General features: G+C 53.4%; 2 protein-coding genes across 4 annotated transcripts in view; one reads left to right on the forward strand and one right to left on the reverse strand.

The window, feature by feature from the left end:
• Positions 1-9890, forward strand: part of abl1 (abl oncogene 1, non-receptor tyrosine kinase) — a 19557-nt gene extending 9667 nt beyond the window's left edge. Inside the window, 11 exon segments of the mRNA XM_084694023.1 lie at positions 4021-4115; positions 4117-4186; positions 4357-4652; positions 4826-5098; positions 5476-5560; positions 6295-6472; positions 6610-6794; positions 6986-7138; positions 7390-7479; positions 8071-8190; positions 8273-9890. Of these exon segments, the coding sequence (XP_084550149.1) occupies positions 4021-4115; positions 4117-4186; positions 4357-4652; positions 4826-5098; positions 5476-5560; positions 6295-6472; positions 6610-6794; positions 6986-7138; positions 7390-7479; positions 8071-8190; positions 8273-9816 (3089 nt within the window). The 3' untranslated portion in view covers positions 9817-9890.
• A 1660-nt stretch (positions 9891-11550) lies between these two features.
• Positions 11551-21706, reverse strand: rab14l (RAB14, member RAS oncogene family, like). Of its 3 annotated transcripts, XM_084693692.1 has the most exons (9): positions 21566-21685; positions 19004-19386; positions 17363-17421; positions 16581-16634; positions 15839-16016; positions 15209-15275; positions 14961-15048; positions 14449-14479; positions 11551-14376 (listed from the first exon to the last, which is right to left on the reverse strand). In XM_084693692.1, exons 3-9 carry the CDS (start codon positions 17412-17414, stop codon positions 14199-14201), a joined length of 648 nt encoding a protein of 215 aa, XP_084549818.1. In that variant the 5' UTR covers positions 17415-17421; positions 19004-19386; positions 21566-21685; the 3' UTR covers positions 11551-14198. The 3 variants fall into 3 exon arrangements, with proteins under 3 accessions (XP_084549818.1, XP_084549817.1, XP_084549816.1); XM_084693691.1 differs by lacking the exon at positions 19004-19386 and having other exon boundaries at positions 21566-21706; XM_084693690.1 differs by lacking the exons at positions 19004-19386; positions 21566-21685 and adding an exon at positions 18012-18109.
• Positions 21707-22208: the final 502 nt, after the last annotated feature.

Below are 22208 nucleotides of genomic sequence, written 5' to 3' on the forward strand. Positions count from 1 at the left end.
GAGGCGAGCTATCTCTTTGAGGCCTCTTTCCTACGCTGTGGAAAGGGGAGGGAGGAAAGCCAGGAACGCTGGCTCACTGCAGTCATGAGGGGGGGAAGCAGGCAGGAAGGAGACAATGGAAGGAAATCTGATTCCTGGCCTGTGTTTCTGAGGAGGAGAGGGTATCTAATCTCAAATATTCACTCTCCATTTTCAGCTTTGACTCTTTTTCAGTTCGGTTTTCTCCCAGTTTGTCTACGTAAGGAAGTTTGGTGAAAGTACACTCGAGTTACAGAGTCGTGTTTGAAGGGCCTTTTCTGTAGATTAGCCCACTTAACTAATTTTCCATGACTCCCTATTCCCCCTACTTGAAATGAAGATAAGCTAACTGTGTTAGCCCAAATGAAAGACTTGATTCAGTTCTGAGAAAGGGGAGGGTACATGAGTTTGAACATCAACAGGATCATTGATTTGTAACTGAACACTCAGCATGTGCCAGGGATTGTGCAACCATGTGATTAAATAGACCAGCAGCCTGTTGACCAGCAGCCTGTTTGATAAGAGAATGTTGGATCAGAAACTCAAACAAGCGCTCTCACCTCCACACTCTCACCTCCACTCTCTCACCTCCACACTCTCTCACCTCCATACTCTCACCTCCACACTCTCTCACCTCCACACTCTCACCTCCACACTCTCACCTCCACACTCTCACCTCCACACTCTCACCTCCACACTCTCACCTCCACACTCTCACCTCTACACTCTCTCACCCCCACACTCTCTCACCCCCACACTCTCTCACCCCCACACTCTCTCACCTCCACACTCTCTCACCCCCACACTCTCACCTCCACACTCTCACCCCCACACTCTCTCACCCCCACACTCTCTCACCCCCCCACACTCTCTCACCCCCACACTCTCTCACCCCCACACTCTCACCTCTACACTCTCTCACCCCCACACTCTCTCACCCCCACACTCTCACCTCTACACTCTCTCACCCCCACACTCTCTCACCCCCCCACACTCTCACCCCCACACTCTCTCACCTCCACACTCTCTCACCCCCACACTCTCACCTCCACACTCTCACCCCCACACTCTCACCCCCACACTCTCACCCCCACACTCTCACCCCCACACTCTCACCCCCACACTCTCTCACCCCCACTCTCTCACCCCCACACTCTCACCCCCACACTCTCACCCCCACACTCTCACACCTCCACACTCTCACCTCCACACTCTTCACCTCCACACTCTCACCCCCACACTCTCACCCCCACACTCTCACCCCCACACTCTCACCCCCACTCTCTCACCCCCCCACACTCTCTCACCTCCACTCTCTCACCCCCACACCCTCTCACCTCCAAAACACTCTCTCACATCCACCCCCACACTCTCACCTCCACACCCTCTCACCCCCCCACCCTCTCACCCCCACCCTCTCACCCCCACCCTCTCACCCCCACACCCTCTCACCCCCACACCCTCTCACCCCCACACCCTCTCGCCTCAACACTCTCACATCCACCCCCACACCCTCACCTCCACACCCTCTCACATCCACCCTCTCACCCCCACACTCTCACCTCCACACTCTCACCTCCACACTCTCACCTCCACACTCTCACCTCCACACTCTCACCCCCACACCCTCTCACCTCCACACTCTCACCCCCACACTCTCTCACCCCCACACTCTCACCCCCACACTCTCTCACCCCCACTCTCTCACCCCCACACTCTCTCACCCCCACACTCTCTCACCTCCACTCTCTCACCCCCACACCCTCTCACCTCAAAACACTCTCTCACATCCACCCCCACACTCTCACCTCCACACCCTCTCACCCCCACCCTCTCACCCCCACACCCTCTCACCCCCACACCCTCTCACCCCCACACCCTCTCACCCCCACACCCTCTCACCCCCACACCCTCTCGCCTCAACACTCTCACATCCACCCCCACACCCTCACCTCCACACCCTCTCACATCCACCCTCTCACCCCCACACTCTCACCTCCACACACTCTCACCTCTACACTCTCTCAGTCTGGGTCTGAGAGTGTTTCGATGTTGAGGGATTAACTGTGCAGCGCTCCTTAGTAACGAGCGCTCCTTAGTAACGAGCGCTCCTTAGTAACGAACGCTCCTTAGTAACGAACGTGTGTTTGAGGGTGTTTGAGTCAGGAGGCCTCTGGCTGCCCCTGGTTCGTCTGTTTAGCTTATGTTCAGTTGGAACAATGATTCCACAGCCTTCACAACTCCCGGTAGAGCCCTCTCGATAGATCCTGGAGGGGGGGGGGGTGTAGAGTGTGTTTGATGGAGCAGCTTCCTGTGTTTGTGTCTGAGAAGCAGTGTGGTCTGATTCGGCAGCCTTTCTGGGCTCTGCTAGCCTGGCTGTGGTTTCATACTGGTGCTCATAACTCTGTCGTAACAGTCAGAGATTCATGTCCATGAGTTCCACACATGTCATCCGTTTGGGAGTCTTAGTCGTCAGGAGGCAGGATGAGGTTAGGGTTGTAGTCACATCCTAAGAGGGGTTCTTTACAGCCTGTACACTCATGATCAGCCTGCCTGACTCCATCTGTACCTCCGTCTCTCCAACCCCCCTGAACCACAACACTACCACATCACAACCAGCTGTCCTGCTCTCTGATGCTCTGAACAGCACGCTGTCTTAGCCCTGTCATCTGACTGACTGACTGACTGACTGACTGAGTGAGTGAGTGAGAGAGTGAGTGAGAGAGAGAAGCTGAAGGTGTTGAAACAGGTGTGACAGCAGTGGAATGTAGTCAGTGTTTGGCCCTAACCCCCCGTGTTTCTACCTGTCTGTCTACCTGCCTGCCTATTAAAACAGGGAGGCTTATTATACCTGGGCTGAGACAGCTGGATGGAGGAAGACCGGACTGACTGGGTAACTTTGGTCTGGTCTGGTCTGGTTTTGTCTGGTCTGGTCTGGTTTTGTCTGGTCTGGTCTGGTTTTGTCTGGTCTGGTTCTGTCTGGTCTGGTCTGGTCTGGTCTGGTCTGGTTCCGTCTGGTTCTCTTCATCACTACAGCCCGTCTAACTTGTATGTGCTGATCTGTGGGCGACACAGATAATATGATGAGGTGGAGACTATTCTGAGGCTGCAGCTGTGTGGAGGCCTCTCTGAGGCTGCAGCTGTGTGGAGGCCTCTCTCTGAGGCTGATGCTGTGTGGAGGCCTCTCTGAGGCTGATGCTGTGTGGAGGCCTCTCTGAGGCTGCAGCTGTGGAGGCCTCTCTGAGGCTGCAGCTGTGTGGAGGCCTCTCTGAGGCTGCAGCTGTGTGGAGGCCTCTCTGAGGCTGCAGCTGTGTGGAGGCCTCTCTGAGGCTGCAGCTGTGGAGGCCTCTCTGAGGATGCAGCTGTGTGGAGGCCTCTCTGAGGCTGCAGCTGTGTGGAGGCCTCTCTGAGGCTGCAGCTGTGTGGAGGCCTCTCTGAGGCTGCAGCTGTGTGGAGGCCTCTCTGAGGCTGCAGCTGTGTGGAGGCCTCTCTGAGGCTGCAGCTGTGGGGAGGGGCAGCTCTGGAGGCTGGCAGCTGTGGAGGAGGCCTCTCTGAGGCTGCCAGCTGCTGTGGAGGCCTCTCTGAGGCTGCAGCTGTGTGGAGGCCTCTCTGAGGCTGCAGCTGTGTGGAGGCCTCTCTGAGGCTGCAGCTGTGTGGAGGCCTCTCTGAGGCTGCAGCTGTGTGGAGGCCTCTCTGAGGCTGCAGCTGTGTGGAGGCCTCTCTGAGGCTGCAGCTGTGTGGAGGCCTCTCTGAGGCTGCAGCTGTGTGGAGGCCTCTCTGAGGCTGCAGCTGTGTGGAGGCCTCTCTGAGGCTGCAGCTGTGTGGAGGCCTCTCTGAGGCTGCAGCTGTGTGGAGGCTTGCTTTGCTAATGCAGGAGAAGATAGAAACAGTCAGATGTTGACACACAGTGTGTCTGAAAAACAACGTACCTAACCCTCCAGCACTTTAGCTTCAAACCCTTACCCTCTCCGTCCTGGTCTGAGCTGTGTGTGTGTGTTCCAGAAGCTCTGCAGAAGCCTGACTTGGACCCCCCAGGTCTGTCGGAGGCGGGCCGCTGGAACTCCAAGGAGAGCCTGCTGGCTGGACCCAGTGAGAACAGACCCCAACCTGTTTGTGGCGCTTTACGACTTTGTGGCCAGTGGGGACAACACCCTCAGCATCACCAAGGGTAAGACTGTCCCCTGAAACTGTTACCTAGACAACACCCTCAGCATCACCAAGGGTAAGACTGTCCCCTGAAACTGTTACCTAGACAACACCAGTAACAATGTCCATAGACCTATGACCTCTCTCTAACCTCTGTCTAACCTTTGACCTCTCTCCCTGCCCGCCCTGCAGGAGAGAAGCTCAGAGTGCTGGGGTACAATCACAATGGTGAGTGGTGCGAGGCCCGAACCAAGAACGGCCAGGGCTGGGTGCCTAGCAACTACATCACGCCGGTCAACAGCCTGGAGAAGCACAGCTGGTACCATGGGCCGGTGTCGCGGAATGCGGCCGAGTACCTGCTGAGCTCCGGGATCAACGGCAGCTTCCTGGTGCGGGAGAGCGAGAGCAGCCCAGGACAGAGGTCCATCTCACTGCGCTACGAGGGCCGGGTCTACCACTACCGCATCAACACTGCGTCCGACAGCAAGGTGGGTGCTGGGAGGAGACTGGTGGTGATGAGGAGGATGATGATGAGTTGTAGTGATGGTCCTGGCTTAAGGATCGTTATTTCATTCAGGGAGAGAAGATCCCAGGATTCCATTAGAACAACATCCTTCAATCTAACACCTCTCACCCTCCCTCCCTCCCTCTCTCCCTCCAGCTGTACGTTTCATCAGAGAGTCGTTTCACCACGCTGGCTGAGCTGGTCCACCACCACTCCACGGTGGCCGACGGCCTGATCACCACGCTGCACTACCCAGCGCCCAAGCGCACCAAGCCCACGGTGTACGGCGTGTCGCCCAACTACGACAAGTGGGAGATGGAGCGCACCGACATCACCATGAAGCACAAGCTGGGCGGCGGCCAGTACGGGGAGGTGTACGAGGGCGTGTGGAAGAAATACAGTCTGACGGTGGCTGTGAAGACTCTGAAGGTGGGACAGGGGGCTGTGTGTGGGTCCCACTCCTATGACAAGTATATGTGCTGAGCTCTGTCCAGTATAGCGCCACCTGGTGCTACAGAGGTGTAACTGCAAACAATATGGTACCCCAATGGAGACATTACAATTACATTTAGTCATTTAGCAGACTTATCCAGAGCGACTTACAGTAAGTACAGGGACATTCCCCCCGAGGCAAGTAGGGTGAAGTGCCTTGCCCAAGGACACAACGTCATTTGCATGCTATTGATTAATAGCCCGATTCATCCATCTGACAGTCACACCTCATGCACCCTCCTTCTGAAGCTAAGTCAGTGTCTTCAGTACCTTTAGTGTGTGTGTGTGTGTACTGAGCGTGTGTGTGTGCCCAGGAGGATACGATGGAGGTGGAGGAGTTCCTGAAGGAAGCTGCCGTCATGAAGGAGATCAAGCACCCCAATCTGGTGCAGCTGCTTGGTGAGCACATGAATCATCATGAACACATGAACCATCATGAGCACATGAATCATCATGAACACATGAATCACTCAAAGCCCCCTGTACCATACATCTGAACTTCAAAATAACTTATGATATGTGTATATGATAGAGCCCGACCGATATATCGGCGAGCCGATATTATTGGCCGATATTAGGCATTTTCCAAACTATTGGTATCAGCATTTATAATGGCCGATAAATGAATGTTTTTGTTCAAAGGACTTAGTTTCATATCTTAAGTTTGTATTTTTATACATTTTGTTTATCAGAACTTTAATATATTTTGATGTTCTGATGTGACAATAAATCAAACAAGTCAGATGACTGAGTGGTTAAGGAAACTGGCTAATTAATCAGAAGGTTGCCGGTTCGATTCCAGGCCGTGTCAATGACGTTGTGTCCTTGGGCAAGGCACTTCACTCTACTTGCCTCTGGGAATGTCCCTGTACTTACTGTAAGTCGCTCTGGATAAGAGCGTCTGCTAAAAATGACTAAGTGTAAACTACAAATAACTAATGTTAAGGAAATCAGTTTGTTTTGTTACGCGTTTCTGGATTTTTACCTATTTTTTTATATCGGCCTATATCGGAATTTTAAATCACCAAACATTTGTATCGGTATCAGCCTTAAAAATCCTTTATCAGTCGGGCTCTAGTATATGAACATGTATGAACGCCTGAGTCAGGTGAGTAAGACTCTGCCCTCCGCAGGTGTGTGCACACGCGAGCCTCCCTTCTACATCATCACAGAGTTCATGACCCACGGCAACCTGCTGGACTACCTGAGAGACTGTCTCCGGGAGGAGGTGAACGCCGTGGTGCTGCTCTACATGGCCACGCAGATCTCCTCCGCCATGGAGTACCTGGAGAGGAAGAACTTCATCCACAGGTCAGGGTCTTCCTCTCTGATCTCCTCTCTCCTACCCTGATCTCCTCCTCTCTGGTCTCCCCCATCTCCTCCTCTCTCCTCTCTGGTCTCCTCCTCTGATCTAAGGACTAACCCCCCCTCTCCCCCTCCCCCCTCAGGGACCTGGCTGCCAGGAACTGTCTAGTGGGGGAGAACCACCTGGTGAAGGTGGCAGACTTTGGCCTGAGCCGGCTGATGACGGGCGACACCTACACCGCCCACGCCGGCGCCAAGTTCCCCATCAAGTGGACTGCCCCCGAGAGCCTGGCCTACAACAAGTTCTCCATCAAGTCTGATGTCTGGGGTGAGTCTTGGGGGAGGAGTCATGGGGGAAGGGGGGCTCGAGACTGTTTGAGGAGAGACAGGAAGTGACACATTCAGTAAGTGTGTATAGTAGATCAGGAAAACCCTTCTAAAGGTCAGAAGCTTAGCTAGCTCTGTCTGGGTGTCATGTGACATGATGTCAGGTGGTATGTCGCTCCCTCCCTGCTCCAGCGTTCGGCGTGTTGCTATGGGAGATCGCCACCTATGGGATGTCTCCGTACCCGGGTATCGATCTGTCCCAGGTGTATGAGCTGCTGGAGAAGGACTACCGCATGGATCGACCTGAGGGCTGCCCAGAGAAGGTGTACCAGCTGATGAGGGCCTGTATGTACACACACACACACACAGATCCTTCACACACACACACACACACACACACAGACCCTTCACACACGCATGGACCCTGCACCTACACACAGACAGGTGCATACAAGTATGAACAGGTATGAACAGGTATTTAGTTAGGGACTGGTTTCTGTGGGTATGTCCAGGTATTAAGTGTCATCCCCTCTGCCCTCCCCCCTCCCCTCCCCCCTCCCCTCCCCCCTCCCCTCCCCTCCCACTCCTCCCCCCAGGCTGGAAATGGACCCCAGCCGAGCGCCCGTCCTTCGCTGAGACCCACCAGGCCTTCGAGAACATGTTCCAGGAGTCAAGCATCTCCGACGGTTAGCTCACCTGCTAATACCCTGCTAGCTCACCTGCTAAAACCCTGCTAGCTCTCCTGCTAGCTCACCTGCTAATACCCTGCTAGCTCTCCTGCTAGCTCACCTGCTAATACCCTGCTAGCTCACCTGCTAGCTCACCTGCTAATACCCTGCTAGTTCCCCTGCTAGCTCACCTGCTAATACCCTGCTAGCTCACCTGCTAGTTCTCCTGCTAGCTCACCTGCTAATACCCTGCTAGCTCTCCTGCTAGCTCAACTGCTTATACTCTGCTAGCTCACCTGCCAATACCCTGCTAGCTCAACTACTAGCTCTCCTGCTAGCCAACCATAACCATAGGTGAAGAAGGAGCTGGGGAAGATTGGATTAGGGTTCATGTTTAGAATAATTTTGACTGTTGTACATTTTCTAACTTTTATAGTTAAGATTCTTACATGTTTATCATATGCACCTTCCTGCCACAGTGAATTCCTTGTTCATGTAAACTCACATGGCGAATTAAGCTCACTCTGATTCTGATGTGGGGTCAGGTGATGCTGACTGTGTGTGTGGGTTCAGGTGATGCTGACTGTGTGTGTGTGTGTGTGTGTTCAGAGGTGGAGATGGAGCTGGGCAAACAGCAGTGTGTGGGCTGCAGTCAGAAGGCCCCAGAGCTGCCCACCAAGACCAGGACCCTGCGCAGGAACCAGGACCCCCGCGACCCTGACAGCCCTGGTGAGACCTCCTGGATGCCATGTAGCCTGTGTGTGTGTGTGTGTGTGTGTGTGTGTGTTAACCTGTCTCCTGTGCCCTCCAGACCCAGGAGAGCCGGAGGTGGCTGTGTCTCCCCTGCTGCCCAGGAAGGAGCGCCCTCCGCTGGACGTGGCTGAGGAGGACCGGCTGCTGCCCCGGGACAAGAGTCGCAGCAGCTTCCTGAGCCGCATCAAGAAGAAGAAGAAGACGGCTCCGGCTCCACCCAAGAGGAGCAGCTCCTTCAGGGAGACGGACGCTCACCTGGACCGCCACGCCCCAGAGCCCCGTGACGATGCCCCTGGCGACGCCCCCGACCACGCCAAGTTCCCGGGCGCCAACAACAATGGGGTGGGCGGGGTCACCAACGGAGCGCCTCCCTACCCCAGCCCCCTGTCCCCGCCCCACTGCAGGAAGAAGGGCGTCCCGGCCATGCCGGTGGTGGGGGGCAGGGGGGGCATGGGCCCCCCGGGGGAGGAAGACGTGGTGTCCAACTCCAAACGCTTCCTGCGCTCCTCGTCTGCCTCCAGCGCGCCGCCCGGCGCCGACAAGTCAGAGTGGAGGTCCGTCACGCTCCCCCGTGAGCTTGGCCAGCGGCACTTTGACTCGGGCACCCTGGGGGGCAAGCCGGCGCTGCCGCGCAAGAAAGCCAGCGAGCAGAAGGGGGAGGCGTGCCCTCGCCGTGGAGCCCTCACGCCCCCGCCCCGCCTCCCCAGGAGGATGGAGGAGGCGGACGAGGTGTTCGGGGAGGCGGAGCCTCCGACGGCTCGGCTCAGGAGGCTGGAGAGCTGCAGGACCAGCGCCCTGCAGGCAGAACTTCTCAAGCCCAACGTGTTCCCCGCGCTGGGGGCCGCCGCCGACGAGTGCAGGGCCCGTCGCCACAGGCCCGCCCTGGACCCCTCCTCCCCGGCCACGGCCACGCCCCAGGGAAAGTTCCAGAAGTCCAAGCCGGCGCCGCCTCCGCCGCCCTCCGGCACCAAGTCAGGCAAGCCCTCCCGGGGCCTGGACCTCCCCTCCCCCACGGACCACAAGCCCCGAGGCCTGGAGCCCCACCACGCCTCCAGCGACCCGCCCCGCCCCCTCCTCTCTGACCTCCCCAAGAAGTTGGTCTCCTCTTCAAAACCGTTAAAGACCTCCTCCTCCTCCTCCTCTGTCTCCTCCTCCCCCGGCCAGACCTCCTTCTCCCCCCTGGGCTCCCCCGTGGACCCCGCCTCCCCCCCGGCCTTCATCCCCCTCATGGACACCCGCCGCTCCCTGCGCAAGACGCGGCAGCCCCCGGAGCGGACGGCCCACTCAGCTGTGACGCGCGACATGGTCCTGCAGGGCAGTGAGGAGCTGCGCGCTGCCATCGGCCGCGTGTCGGAACAGACGGGCAGCCACAGCGCTGTGCTGGAGGCAGGGAAGAACCTGTCCCGCCGCTGCGTTAGCTTCGTTGAGTCCATCCAGCATATGAGGAACAAGTTTGCGTTCCGCGAGGCCATCAACAAGCTGGAGAGCAACCTGAGGGAGCTGCAGATCTGCCCGGCCGCCACCGGGGGCGCCAGCGCGCAGCAGGACTTCAGGAAGCTGCTGTCCTCCCTCAAAGAGATCAGTGACATCGTCCAGAGGTAGCGGGAGACACATCTGACCAGGAGGCTAACCTGACTTGAAAACACAAATGCCACCCCCCCCCTCCTCCTCTTCCTCCCCCCCCCTCCTCCTCTTCCTCCCCCCCCCTCCTCCTCTTCCTCCCCCCCCTCCTCCTCTCCTCCCCCCCCCCTCCTCCTCTTCCTCCCCCCTCCTCCTCCTCTTCCTCCCCCCCTCCTCCTCTCCCTCCCCCCTCCTCCTCTTCCTCCCCCCCCCTCCTCCTCTTCCTCCCCCCCTCCTCCTCTTCCTCCCCCCCCCCTCCTCCTCTTCCTCCCCCCTCCCCTTCTTCTGCGGCCAAGTGCATCAGGAGAGCCCAGCCGGTCGTGTTTCGGAGGACGGAGGGTTCTGGATGCTACAGGACAGCTTCTGGAGAAGCTGGCTTGGCTGTTTCCCAGGACCCTGCAGCCTGTGGTTACTGTGGTGACTGTGGTGACTGGACAGACTCAAACGACAAACAAAGACTATTGAGTGTTTTTTTGCCGAGAGCCTCAAACTTATGAATGCAAGTTTCTCTGTGGCCTTACTGGAACAGCGGCCAGGGCCCAGTCCTGACACTTTTACAGACAGGAAGCTGTCTCTCTCTTTTTCCTGTCAGCTGACGATGTGCAGCAACACCTGGAGGACTCCTACCCACTCTGCTTAGGATGAACTCACTAAGCTTACACACACATACACCACACACACTCACTACCTGCTCTCTCCATCATCCCTTCTGTTGACTTGGTGTGTGTATGGAGTGTGTGTGCTTGCGTCAGTATTGTGTGGATGGATCCATGTATCAGTATTCACCATGTGCCATAAAGGAGGTATGGAAGACCCCCCCAGCAACACTAGCAGCAGCAGCAGCCCAGTCCTCCAGGTGGGACTCATCTGAGCACTCACACACCCACCACTTCCTGGTTACACACCGTCTCCACGGCAACCCGGAGAGGAACAGGATGTGAATGTTGTTTTTATGTCTTGATGAGCGAACCCTAGTTGCTCGTCATCTTTTATTTGTTTTAACTGACATTTCGTTGTTGTCCTCTAAACCACTTACAACCTTGTGCACGTACAGGAAAGTCCCATGTCCCAGGGTTCCCCCCTGACACAGCCAATCAGAGGGCACATAGAATGATCCCCCCCCCTCACCTACGTGTTCAGTATTACTCTGACCCTTGACCTTAGCCCTGTCTGACTGCGAGGGCGTTCGGAACCACAGCTGCCTTCCTTCACGGTACATGACGACATCTCCGTGACGACGTCTCCATTGCAAATACATTTGGCGTTGTCATGGTGACAGACAGAGCCACCGCATCATTCTGCTCCCCTTGTAAATACAAACTCTTTTTTTGTTCCTTTATTGTAACCTTGGTTGCAATGCAATTTTATTGTTTAAATAAAAAAAGCAATTTTGCTACTTGAAATGGATTTTAGGCTGTGGTGACTAACTGACTGTATCATACACACACCTTACACTGTATCACATCATCTTACACTAACATTTTTCCCTACCTTTGTTTACCCCCTAACTGACTAGGAATGTGCCACGTGCATGAACCTGGCTTGGTTGTCATTCTGACGGCCCTTGTGGTCGCGCAAAAAAAAGATTTCTAACCTTAAGTGGTTGTGTATGGTTATGTATTTGTACTTTCTTTACAACCCACCTCTGGTCCTGATAAGAACTGTAGCAATGTCCTTTAACTAAGAGCCTGTAAACAGACGTCAAGACGGAATCGATTTCTGTCTAGAGCATTTTATTGTCATCATTATTAAAATCAAAATGTCAACAATTTAAAATCATATACACGCAAGAATGCATTTAAATGTTAGCACAGCTCCTTCAAAATTTATACATATGTACGTTTTTTTTTTTCTTTTTTCAACTCATGGACAAGCAGGAAATTACCCAGAAGAAGGCGGGACACATCTCAAGCCCCTCCCACCAACCAAACAACCAATCCCTGCTCCCCGGAATTAAGACAAGCCCCTTCCCTGCAGAAGGGCTATGACATGGTTGAATAAGAAATACAACATGGAGAATAAAAAATATCAACTCAAACACACAGAAGTGACACTCTGCCTCCCAGAGTTCATTACAGAGCAACTGACAAAGCTTGAAACAAACAGGAAGTGTAGAGTGAAGCCCCGCCCCCCAGCTCTACAGCCCGCCCCCCCCAGCTCTACAGCCCTGCCCCCATTCCCAGACAGAGGGAAAACAGAGAGCCGCACGGAGGGGAGGGGGTCAGAGGAGAGGAGGGAGGTCTGTCTATACACACATTAATAGAAACTATGTTACAGACTTTGCATCCCCATCACAAGCCCCCCTCCCCTCAGCACTGCCACAGCTACAGAAGCACTTTGTACAGCAGCCCACTCTGGGAATCACTCTTTATGGTACAGAGCCTGGGGAGTGGAAATAAGAACATATGAACTTGGTGTTCTATCAAACCCATGTCAGTTAGGGCTGTCACGGGGGGGGGCATGCTATTGGTGTAACTGTACAGGGAGGGGGGGGGTTAGGATGGAACAGCCATGATGGGTGACAGCTCTGTTGGCATCACAGGTGTGCATCTGCCTCTCCCCTCCTAGCTCCTCCTCTCTCCTAGCTCCTCCTCTCTCAGCTCCTCCTCTCTTCTAGCTCCTCCTCTCTCCTAGCTCCTCCTCTCTCCTAGCTCCTCCTCTCTCCTAGCTCCTCCTCTCTCCTAGCTCCTCCTCTCTCCTCTCTCCCAACCCGTTTGATTTACCCCTTTATACCGTCTCCTCTAAATATCACAATATTGTAAAATGTTTTTTTTAATTATTTTTGGACAGGAGTCTAAACAGCGGTATATAGAGCACGCGCAGCAAAAACAAGATTTAACAGTAATAATATTAACATTAAATCGTGACAATAAGGCAACATACGACAACAAGGAAAATGCTGGTGAGGACAGCCAGATTCTACTGATGTGATGGGGGCTGGGAGGAGGAGGAGAGAGGGGGAGAGGAGGAGAAAGGGCGGGAGGTGAAACTAATGATGTGAAGAAAAACAGCCTAATCTGTAAAGTGTCCTTAACTTAGTCAAAACGGTCCCCGACCCTCTAAACAAACACACTCCTGGGTTAGGGTCTCCTGTGGTGCTGGAGCACAAGCAGTTTGAGGGGAATCCTGTATCTGTCATCAACAGGTCTCTCACACAACCAGCAACGTCCCAGCTGTGTTGCTGGGTCATAAATTACATCATCACCTTTACTGTCCAATCCCAATCCCTGGACTGGACACACTTAGCCAATCACAGGCCAGCAAAACCAAACTTGATCCAAACTAACAATGGAGGATCCACCTGCAGCTGTGATGCTGGGGAGGAGGGGGGCGGACATCTACCTGGGGTCTTTATACAGCTTAGTCCTGTGGGGGAGCCGGAGGGGGGCTGTTATCAGCTAGAAAAGCAACGTTAAAAAACAAAAGCTTGTAGTTTCAGTTTGTTATGAATATGACCTGCTGTGTGTGTGGGGTTCACAGCTGAGAACCTGCGCTGACTGGTGAATGGAGGAAGTGAACGAGGGAGACAGAGAGAGGAAGCAGAAAGGGGATGTAGTCACTCAGTCAAAACATTTCTCCCTCAGTCCATCATCCATCCTTCTACATCCACCCCATCCCCTCTCGCTCTCTGTCTGTCTGTGGTGTGGAGCAGGGAGGGGCATGGAGGGAGGTGATGGAGAAGAGATGAGCAGAGAAAGAATGATGGAGGAGAGGAGAGAGTGAAGGAGGAGAGGAGAGAGTGAAGGAGGAGAGGAGAGAGTGAAGGAGGAGAGGAGAGAGTGAAGGAGGAGAGGAGAGAGTGAAGGAGGAGAGGAGAGAGTGAAGGAGGAGGAGAGGAGGAGTGAAGGAGGAGGAGAGGAGGAGTGAAGGAGGAGAGGAGAGAGTGAAGGAGGAGAGGAGAGAGTGAAGGAGGAGAGGAGAGAGTGAAGGAGGAGAGGAGAGAGTGAAGGAGGAGCGCAGGAGTGAAGGAGGAGAGGAGAGAGTGAAGGAGGAGAGGAGAGAGTGAAGGAGGAGAGGAGAGAGTGAAGGAGGAGCGCAGGAGTAAAGGAGGAGAGGAGAGAGTGAAGGAGGAGAGGAGGAGTGAAGGAGGAGAGGAGAGAGTGAAGGAGGAGAGGAGAGAGTGAAGGAGGAGAGGAGAGAGTGAAGGAGGAGCGCAGGAGTAAAGGAGGAGAGGAGAGAGTGAAGGAGGAGAGGAGGAGTGAAGGAGGAGAGGAGAGAGTGAAGGAGGAGAGGAGAGAGTGAAGGAGGAGCGCAGGAGTGAAGGAGGAGAGGAGAGAGTGAAGGAGGAGAGGAGGAGTGAAGGAGGAGAGGAGAGAGTGAAGGAGGAGAGGAGGAGTGAAGGAGGAGAGGAGGAGTGTGGTCCACTAGCAGCCGCAGCCCTCTCTCTGGGGCTGGGGCTCGCTGGTGAGCCTGCCCCCCTGGGGGGCCGAGGGCTTGTGCTGAACTCCTGACTCTGCAGCGTTCAGGTCCAGGCTGCCATCCTGGATGTTCTGGTAGATCTTCTTAGCTGCCTCCAAGAAGGCATCCTCCACATTTTCCCCCCTGGGGGAGGAAGGGGGCATGTTATAGAGGGAGGACCCAGACCCTGGGGGAGGGAGGAGTGTGTGTACTTACGTTTTAGCGCTGGCCTCCAGGAATAACAGGCCTGCAGGACAGAAACACAAGATGGAATCAGACTGCTGCTCTCTGTCCTCTACATGGTCCTCATCCCCCCCTCCTGTTCCTCCTCCCCGTTCTCCTCTCCTCCTCTTCCCCCCCCTCCTCTTCCTCCCTCCCCTCCTCACTGTTCTCCTCTCCTCGTCACCCCCCCCCTCCTCCTGCCTCCCCCCCTCCTCCTGCCTCCCCTCCTCCTCCTCCCCCCTCCTCCTCTCCTCCCCTCCCCTCCTCCTCCTCCTCCTTCTCCTCCTGCCTCCCCTCCCCCCCTCCTCCTCCCTCCCTCCCTTCCCTCCCCTCCTCCCTCCTCCTCCTCCTCTCCCTCCTCCTCCTCCTCCGCCCTCCCCTCCTCCTCCTCCCCCTCCCTCCCCCCTCCTCCTCCTCTCCCTCCTCCTCCTCCTCCGCCCTCCCCTCCTCCTCCTCCCCCTCCCTCCCCCCCCTCCTCCTCCTGCCTCCCCTCCTCCCCCTCTCACCGTTCTCCTCAGCAAACTGCTTGGCCTCCTCATATGTCACGTCTCTCTGAGCCTCCAAGTCAGCTTTGTTCCCAATCAGGATGATCACCTGGGAGACACACACCACCAGTCACCACCAGTCGCCAGCAGTCGCCAGCAGTCGCCAGCAGTCGCCAGCAGTCGCCACCAGTCGCCACCAGTCGCCAGCAGTCGCCACCAGTCGCCAGCAGTCACCACCAGTCAGAATAGAGGAAGAGAAAAGGACTTACGGTGTTGGGGTTTGTGAGGTTCCTGGCGTCAGTCAACCAGCTACTGAGGTGGTTATATGTGCTTCTCCTGTGACACACACACACAAGAGCAGGAGATGTTACCATGACTACAGGCTACAGGTTGGATCAAAAAATGGCCAAACACACACCAGCCAGCTGCATGTCAGAGTGTTCCAGCCTGCCAGCTGTGTGAGGCTGATCTCTGTTGGGCCCAGGAGCCATGCTCCACAGCAGGCCATGCTAACATGCTAACATGCTCCACACCAGCCAATGCTAACATGCTAACATGCTCCACAGCAGCCAATGCTAACATGCTCCACAGCAGGCCATGCTAACATGTTAACATGCTCCACACCAGCCAATGCTAACATGCTCCACAGCAGGCCATGCTAACATGCTAACATGCTCCACACCAGGCCATGCTAACATGCTCCACAGCAAGCCATGCTAACATGCTTAACAGGAGGCTTAACATGCGCCACAGCCCACAGCAGGCCATGCTAACATGCTCCACAGCCCACAGCAGGCCAAGCTAACATGCTCCACAGCCCCACAGCAGGCCATGCTAACATGCTCCACAGCCCCACAGCAGGCCATGCTAACATGTGTGCAGGTGTGTGTCAGAGTTACCTGGTGATGTCGTACACCATCAGTGCCCCTGCCGCCCCCCGGTAGTAGCTGCGTGTGACGGCTCTGAAGCGCTCCTGGCCAGCCGTGTCCCAGATCTGCAGCTTGATCTTCTGGCCGCTCACCTCAATGATCCTCGTCCCAAACTCCACCCCGATCGTGTGGGGGCAGTCCGCCATGACTGCAGGGCAGAAGGGGCAGTTATACACCTCCATCACCCTCTCAACATTATTTCTGGGCAAAATGCCAACGAGCCAAGCTTGTGTCTCAGCCATATATTGATGTACTTGTTTAAAACTTGGCTTTTACGGCTCTGCATTAAAGCAATTAAGACACACGCTCCACAGGGAGCGCAGGCGGAGAAGCTACAGCTCCACACACACACACACAGACAGACACACACAGACACACACACTTCAGTCCTTGTCTGCATCATGAACAAACCCAAAGCTCTACATCCAGTCTGTGCAGGCAGCAGCTGTGTTTGGCTCTTAATTGCCTCCATGCTGCGCAGTGTTCATTCGAGAGATTCTGTGTGTGTGTGTGTGTGTCAGTGCCTCATTCTGTGTGTGAGTGTGTTGTGCAGGAAGCTAGATGAATGAAAGCAGAGCATCTGGTTTAATCACACTGGCTTTACAAGCCTGGGATTCACCACACCAGGAGCTGCAGCTGGGAAGTGTGACCCCACCCACGCGCACACGCAGACACCAGAATAGAGGAACTACCTGGCAGTGGCTGTACTTACATTTCTTCTCTGTGAACTGGTGAAGCAAACATGACTTCCCTACGCCCATGTCTCCTAAAGGACAGAACACACAGCACAGTCACCACACAGCAGCAAACAGGACTTCCCTATGCCCATGTCTCCTACGGGGGGGGGGGATGAAGGCCTGTTAACTAAGGTGGAAGGTTTCCAGTAGCTATGTGTTGGCAGAAGCTAGGTCGAGATAGATTAGGTGTTTGCTAACAGCAGCCTCTGCGTGGCCCACATTCAGGACAGCCACAGTCCCCTCAGACTGAGGTACCTAGCTGGTCCCATCTCAGTTAGCTAGCTGGTCCCATCTCAGTTAGCTAGCTGGTCCCATCTCAGTTACCTAGCTGGTCCCATCTCAGTTAGCTAGCTGGTCCCATCTCAGTTAGCTAGCTGGTCCCATCTCAGTTAGCTAGCTGGTCCCATCTCAGTTAGCTAGCTGGTCCCATCTCAGTTAGCTAGCTGGTCCCATCTCATTTAGCGAGCTGGTCCCATCTCAGTTAGCTAGCTGGTTCCATCTCAGTTAGCTAGCTGGTCCCATCTCAGTTAGCTAGCTGGTCCCATCTCAGTTAGCTAGCTGGTCCCATCTCAGTTAGCTAGCTGGTCCCATCTCAGTTAGCTAGCTGGTCCCATCTCAGTTAGCTAGCTGGTCCCATCTCATTTAGCGAGCTGGTCCCATCTCAGTTAGCTAGCTGGTTCCATCTCAGTTAGCTAGCTGGTCCCATCTCAGTTAGCTTCCACAGCCACACGGCAGTCAGTTTGCACGGCTCACTTACCGATGATGATGTACTTAAAAATGTAGGAGTAGTTGTACGGTGCGGTCGCCATCTTGGCTCTGCGTGAGAGACAGAGAGAAAAAGATATTAGCCACAGAAACACACAGTGCCAGAGACCCTGTCTACACACACACTACAATCAGGACACACACTAACGAGTCAGAGTGAGACAATGTAGCCATTAAAGGCTGGGTGAAAAGGCTGGTGCCATTTGCTCCCCAGTCAACCAGCTGTGAGCAAGCTAACTTCTGTAATCTGCTAGCCACATTATTGGGGCTAGCTAGCCTCAGTATATGAGGAAGCCGACTGATGATGAATAGATTGTGAGAAACTAAACTGGGTCAGCAGTGGGAATTTTTTCTTATGAGAGACACAACGAACACACACACACACACACACACACACACACACACACACACACACACACACACACACACACACACACACACACACACACACACACACACACAGAGATGTAGGGCCTGTCAGGGCCAGAGTATTTCCAAGCAGTCTTAATCATATTCCAGAGACCAGGCTCCCTGTAACCAGATGAGCCAGTGCAGCACACACACACACACACATTTACCCACAATGCACCACGGGAAAACCTCCACACTCACAACTTCCTGTCCACCAAACATCCTCCCACCTGGGGGGTGTAGCTGGGTGTTGAACCCAGGGGATCCAGGCGAGGCTGGACTCAGTCATGCTCATAAGCATGGTTGGAGGAACTGGACCGGGCAGCTCGGAGGAGCAACAGATAAACATCACATCAGCAGTGCACCCATGACACCTGACTCTGTTTCACCCTGGCCTGCCACCCCCACAAACATGCTGGGTCTGGAAACCAGTCGGGTGAATCGGCAAACGGAAAAAACGAAAGCAAAGCGTTTTCAAATGAAGGAGCACGCCTTAGTGTTACTGTTCCAAGGACGAGAGGTTCCAACAGTCATCTGGTCATTAAGCTCCACACCAATCACATTACACTCTGACATCATATCCAGGAAGTGAATTGCTTACTGCTTAACTGCTAATGGTGTCAGGTGACACACGGCCAGGGCGCTGATATTCAGGCTGAAACCATTTTCTGGTTCCTATTTTCCTGCCTCACTCCTGCTCAGGACCATGAGCCCACAGGAAACACAAGCATGCCACCTCTCCTCTCGCTCCTCTGTCCTCCCTGCTCTCCTCTCCCTCCTCCTGTTCCCTAGACGACACATCCGTGTTCCTCTCTCCTCGTGGACCATCTGCTCTGCTGGTGCACCACCAAACACACACACATATCCATAAGGATTGTAATTTAGTCAAAAGAGGCACACAGAGACTTCCCATCCTACACACACACACACACACACAGACTTAAACACAACTAAACACACACCCACACAGAGTTAAACACACCCTTAGCAGAATGCTATAAATAGCCCAGACTGTTCAGGAGCCCAGGTTGAGTGGAGAAAATGACAAGAGTTATCAGAGCAACATAAAGCCCACCTGAAGACTCCATTATTTGTTTCCTCAAAATGAAAAGGCGTAATGCTTTATTAATAAATGATATTAACCATGTGTAACATTCAAGCGTAGCCCTGGAGACGGAGCCAGTATGTGTGGAAACAGACAACCCCAGGAAGAGAGGCTGACCTGTCCTGGGATGAATAGGAGAGGAGGGCTGGGGGAGAGAAGGGCTGGGGGCTGGAGGTTACAGTCCTGATGAACAGGAGGGCTGGAGGTTACAGTCCTGATGAACAGGAGGGCTGGAGGTTACAGTCCTGATGAACAGGAGGGCTGGAGGCTGGAGGTTACAGTCCTGATGAACAGGAGGGCTGGAGGTTACAGTCCTGATGAACAGGAGGGCTGGAGGAGACAGTTGATGAACAGGAGGGCTGGAGGCTGGAGGTTACAGTCCTGATGAACAGGAGGGCTGGAGGAGACAGTTGATGAACAGGAGGGCTGGAGGCTGGAGGTTACAGTCCTGATGAACAGGAGGGCTGGAGGAGACAGTTGATGAACAGGAGGGCTGGGGGCTGGAGGAGAGAAGGTCCTGGGATGAACAGACACAGCCTTGCCCAGGATACAGGAAGCTGAAGCCTATGGTGTTTACATGCAAACTATGATAATGACGGAGCCAGCCTTCCACGCCTGGCAAACTTTTCTACAACCCTCCCACTCCTCCTAAATGCTCCTCCCCCCCCTCCCATCTCCCTCCCCCCTTAACTACAGGGCCTGGCTGACTTCCCTCACATGACCCTCTGGTCATGTGCTGCCTCTTGCTACACATCACGTGTGAGGGTTTTTTTGTGTCCAGGCAGCTTGAAGCTTTAGGGCTCAACACCCAACGCTGCCATGCCGCTTCTCCTGAGATGGAGAGCGGACAGGGGAAGGGGGAGCATTTCCTGTCTGGAGTCGCTCTGTGAGTTTGGGCTGAGGAGAGTCTGGGCTGCATGTGACCAGATCGCAGCCTCTGGGAGTTTGGGCTGAGGAGAGTCTGGGCTGCATGTGACCAGATCGCAGCCTCTGGGAGTTTGGGCTGAGGAGAGTCTGGGCTGCATGTGACCAGATCGCAGCCTCAGCACTTCCCTGCCGTGTGTCTCACACTCACACACACAATGAATAAAACAGAAAGCAGTGTCAGAGCTCAGGCCATCGTCCACAGTGACTTCCTGTTGTCGATGTGAGATGGCACTTGTGATTCTGGACGGCTCGGTCTCTGACTCATGAGAACCCTGCTTCAGGCATACGAGTCACCACAAGCCTGGGACCTTCATTACTCCTCAAGATGCTGATATTACCAGGATGTACAGAAACCACCAGAAAACTATGAACTGATGAATTTGTAAAGTATGCCTTGGCAAATAGTATGTTTTTATGGCTACATTATGATAAAGTAATGTGATTCCGAGGCTCATACTGGGAGTGTATAAGATGTTATCAGCAAGCATTATCGCATTGGCTTATCAAAGCGCAATATCCAGTTATAAATATTTGTGTGATGACAGTCGGGTAAGGCGTGTAGCCTACCGACATTCCTGTTCCATCAGTGTGTTTAGTGAACAAAACCGTCCAACAAACATCCTAGTGCATTCTTGTATTTTTACCAAAGGAAACAGAATTATTATATCGTGTGAATTAAGTGTTTACACTGAGTAATGACAATTCATGGGAGTAGTCATGTATGTTTTGGCTGAAAACCAAACATGCTAACTAGCAAGCTTGTTCCAAGCGCTTCAGACAACGAATAACAAAGCCGCCATACAGTCAATCAGCCCGTACCTGCCTGTCTGATGTGATAGGGCAACACCTTGCTTGGCAATATCCGATTGCATGTAGAAAGCAAAATAGCAAAGGCCGGCTTCCTGGCTAAAAAGCTGTTGGCCTTTAAGCAACATGATTTGGACATGTCAAACTTTTACAACACAAATACAGATAACCTATTTTCTGGCAGTGAACCGCATCTGAAGCAAGTAAAATAGTAACTCCCAAGCGGAGAAGAGGATATTTGATTCACCAAGATCAGGCCCACATAGGTTCCTGCCAGCGACGCGCTAGCGGGCTAACGACGTTAGCCAGCAGCAATCCATTTTGACAGATAACAAGTCAGGACTTGGTTAGCAAGTTAGTCATCTTAAAATGTGTACTTCCAACATCTCAAACTCCTTCCCACTTTATTAGATAATAAATACGGACTACTTTGACGATGGTTATCCACCTAGTTCTAGATGACAAAACCCAGACTGTCTTGACGACAACCCGACACACCTATTGCATCCTAGTTAGGCTGTATGCTAACGTATCATTTGTTAGCATGTATAGCTAGACCTAGCTTGCTACTCACCTAATCCCAAACGCGACACGCTAACTGATTAGCGAGCTAACAAGATAGCAGGAGCAACTGCTAACAAATAACACAGAACAGACTAAGAGACAGGTGACAATTATTCCACTGTTACTAGTATCCCTCCTCCATACGTAGAAAACGGTGTCTACTGCAAACACGTTAGGCATATTTTATTTATAGTCAGATAAAAACAGCTAGCCGACGTTAGCTTGTGGCTGAAATCACCAGAAATAACAGCTAGCTAAGAAGGCTAGCCAAAAGCTAACTTTAGCATTCTATCAATTATAATGCAATTGCCAATGTTGTTCTGAATAACTAAACCGGGCAGGTTTGAGTACATCTTTATCTAATCATGTTTCGCATCTTACCAGGTTATGTGTATTTAAAAAAAATGTTATATCGTCTTGAGCTCTTCAGAAGGGATCTGCAGGTTATCCTGGCAGAAGTATCTCTATCCAAGATGGCTGCTTGCGGTGAACAGGGTTTCCTTCGTTGTATACAATGGGCTTCTGGGACAAAGGGCAATGCATATGCGGCGATTTGCGCATTTTGCGCTAATGGCCGATGAGCAATGGAGTGACCACAAAGAAACTTACCTGAACAGGTGTGCCTGAATGATAGGCGATCCATAGATAATACTAAAGGTTAATCAAAACACAAACCAATTTTTTTTTGCAGTTTCGAAGGCTTAAATGTATTTTGACCAGTGATCATAACGGTTGGCCAAATAAGCAAAACAGGCTAAATATTTTGAGCGGAAGTATCTCTTCCCACAGATTTGTATTTATTTCACTGAGACGCACATTTTTCTCTTAAACGTATGATTTCCCCGGTTTATGATGTTGTATATCTTAATTTCTAATATGGTTCTCCTTGTGTTGGCTACAATTGTGAGGTACTGTGCCAGCACTAATAAACTACGGGTTGTAGTTCAGTGGGGTTATGGAGAGATCCAGCGGAACTAGGAACATATTTCTGCTGTTTCTGCCTCGGATTCTGACACATGAATCA

This window comes from Hypomesus nipponensis, chromosome 27 (genome assembly GCF_054491055.1).
Source record: "Hypomesus nipponensis isolate SF chromosome 27, ASM5449105v1, whole genome shotgun sequence".
Lineage (NCBI taxonomy): Eukaryota > Metazoa > Chordata > Actinopteri > Osmeriformes > Osmeridae > Hypomesus > Hypomesus nipponensis.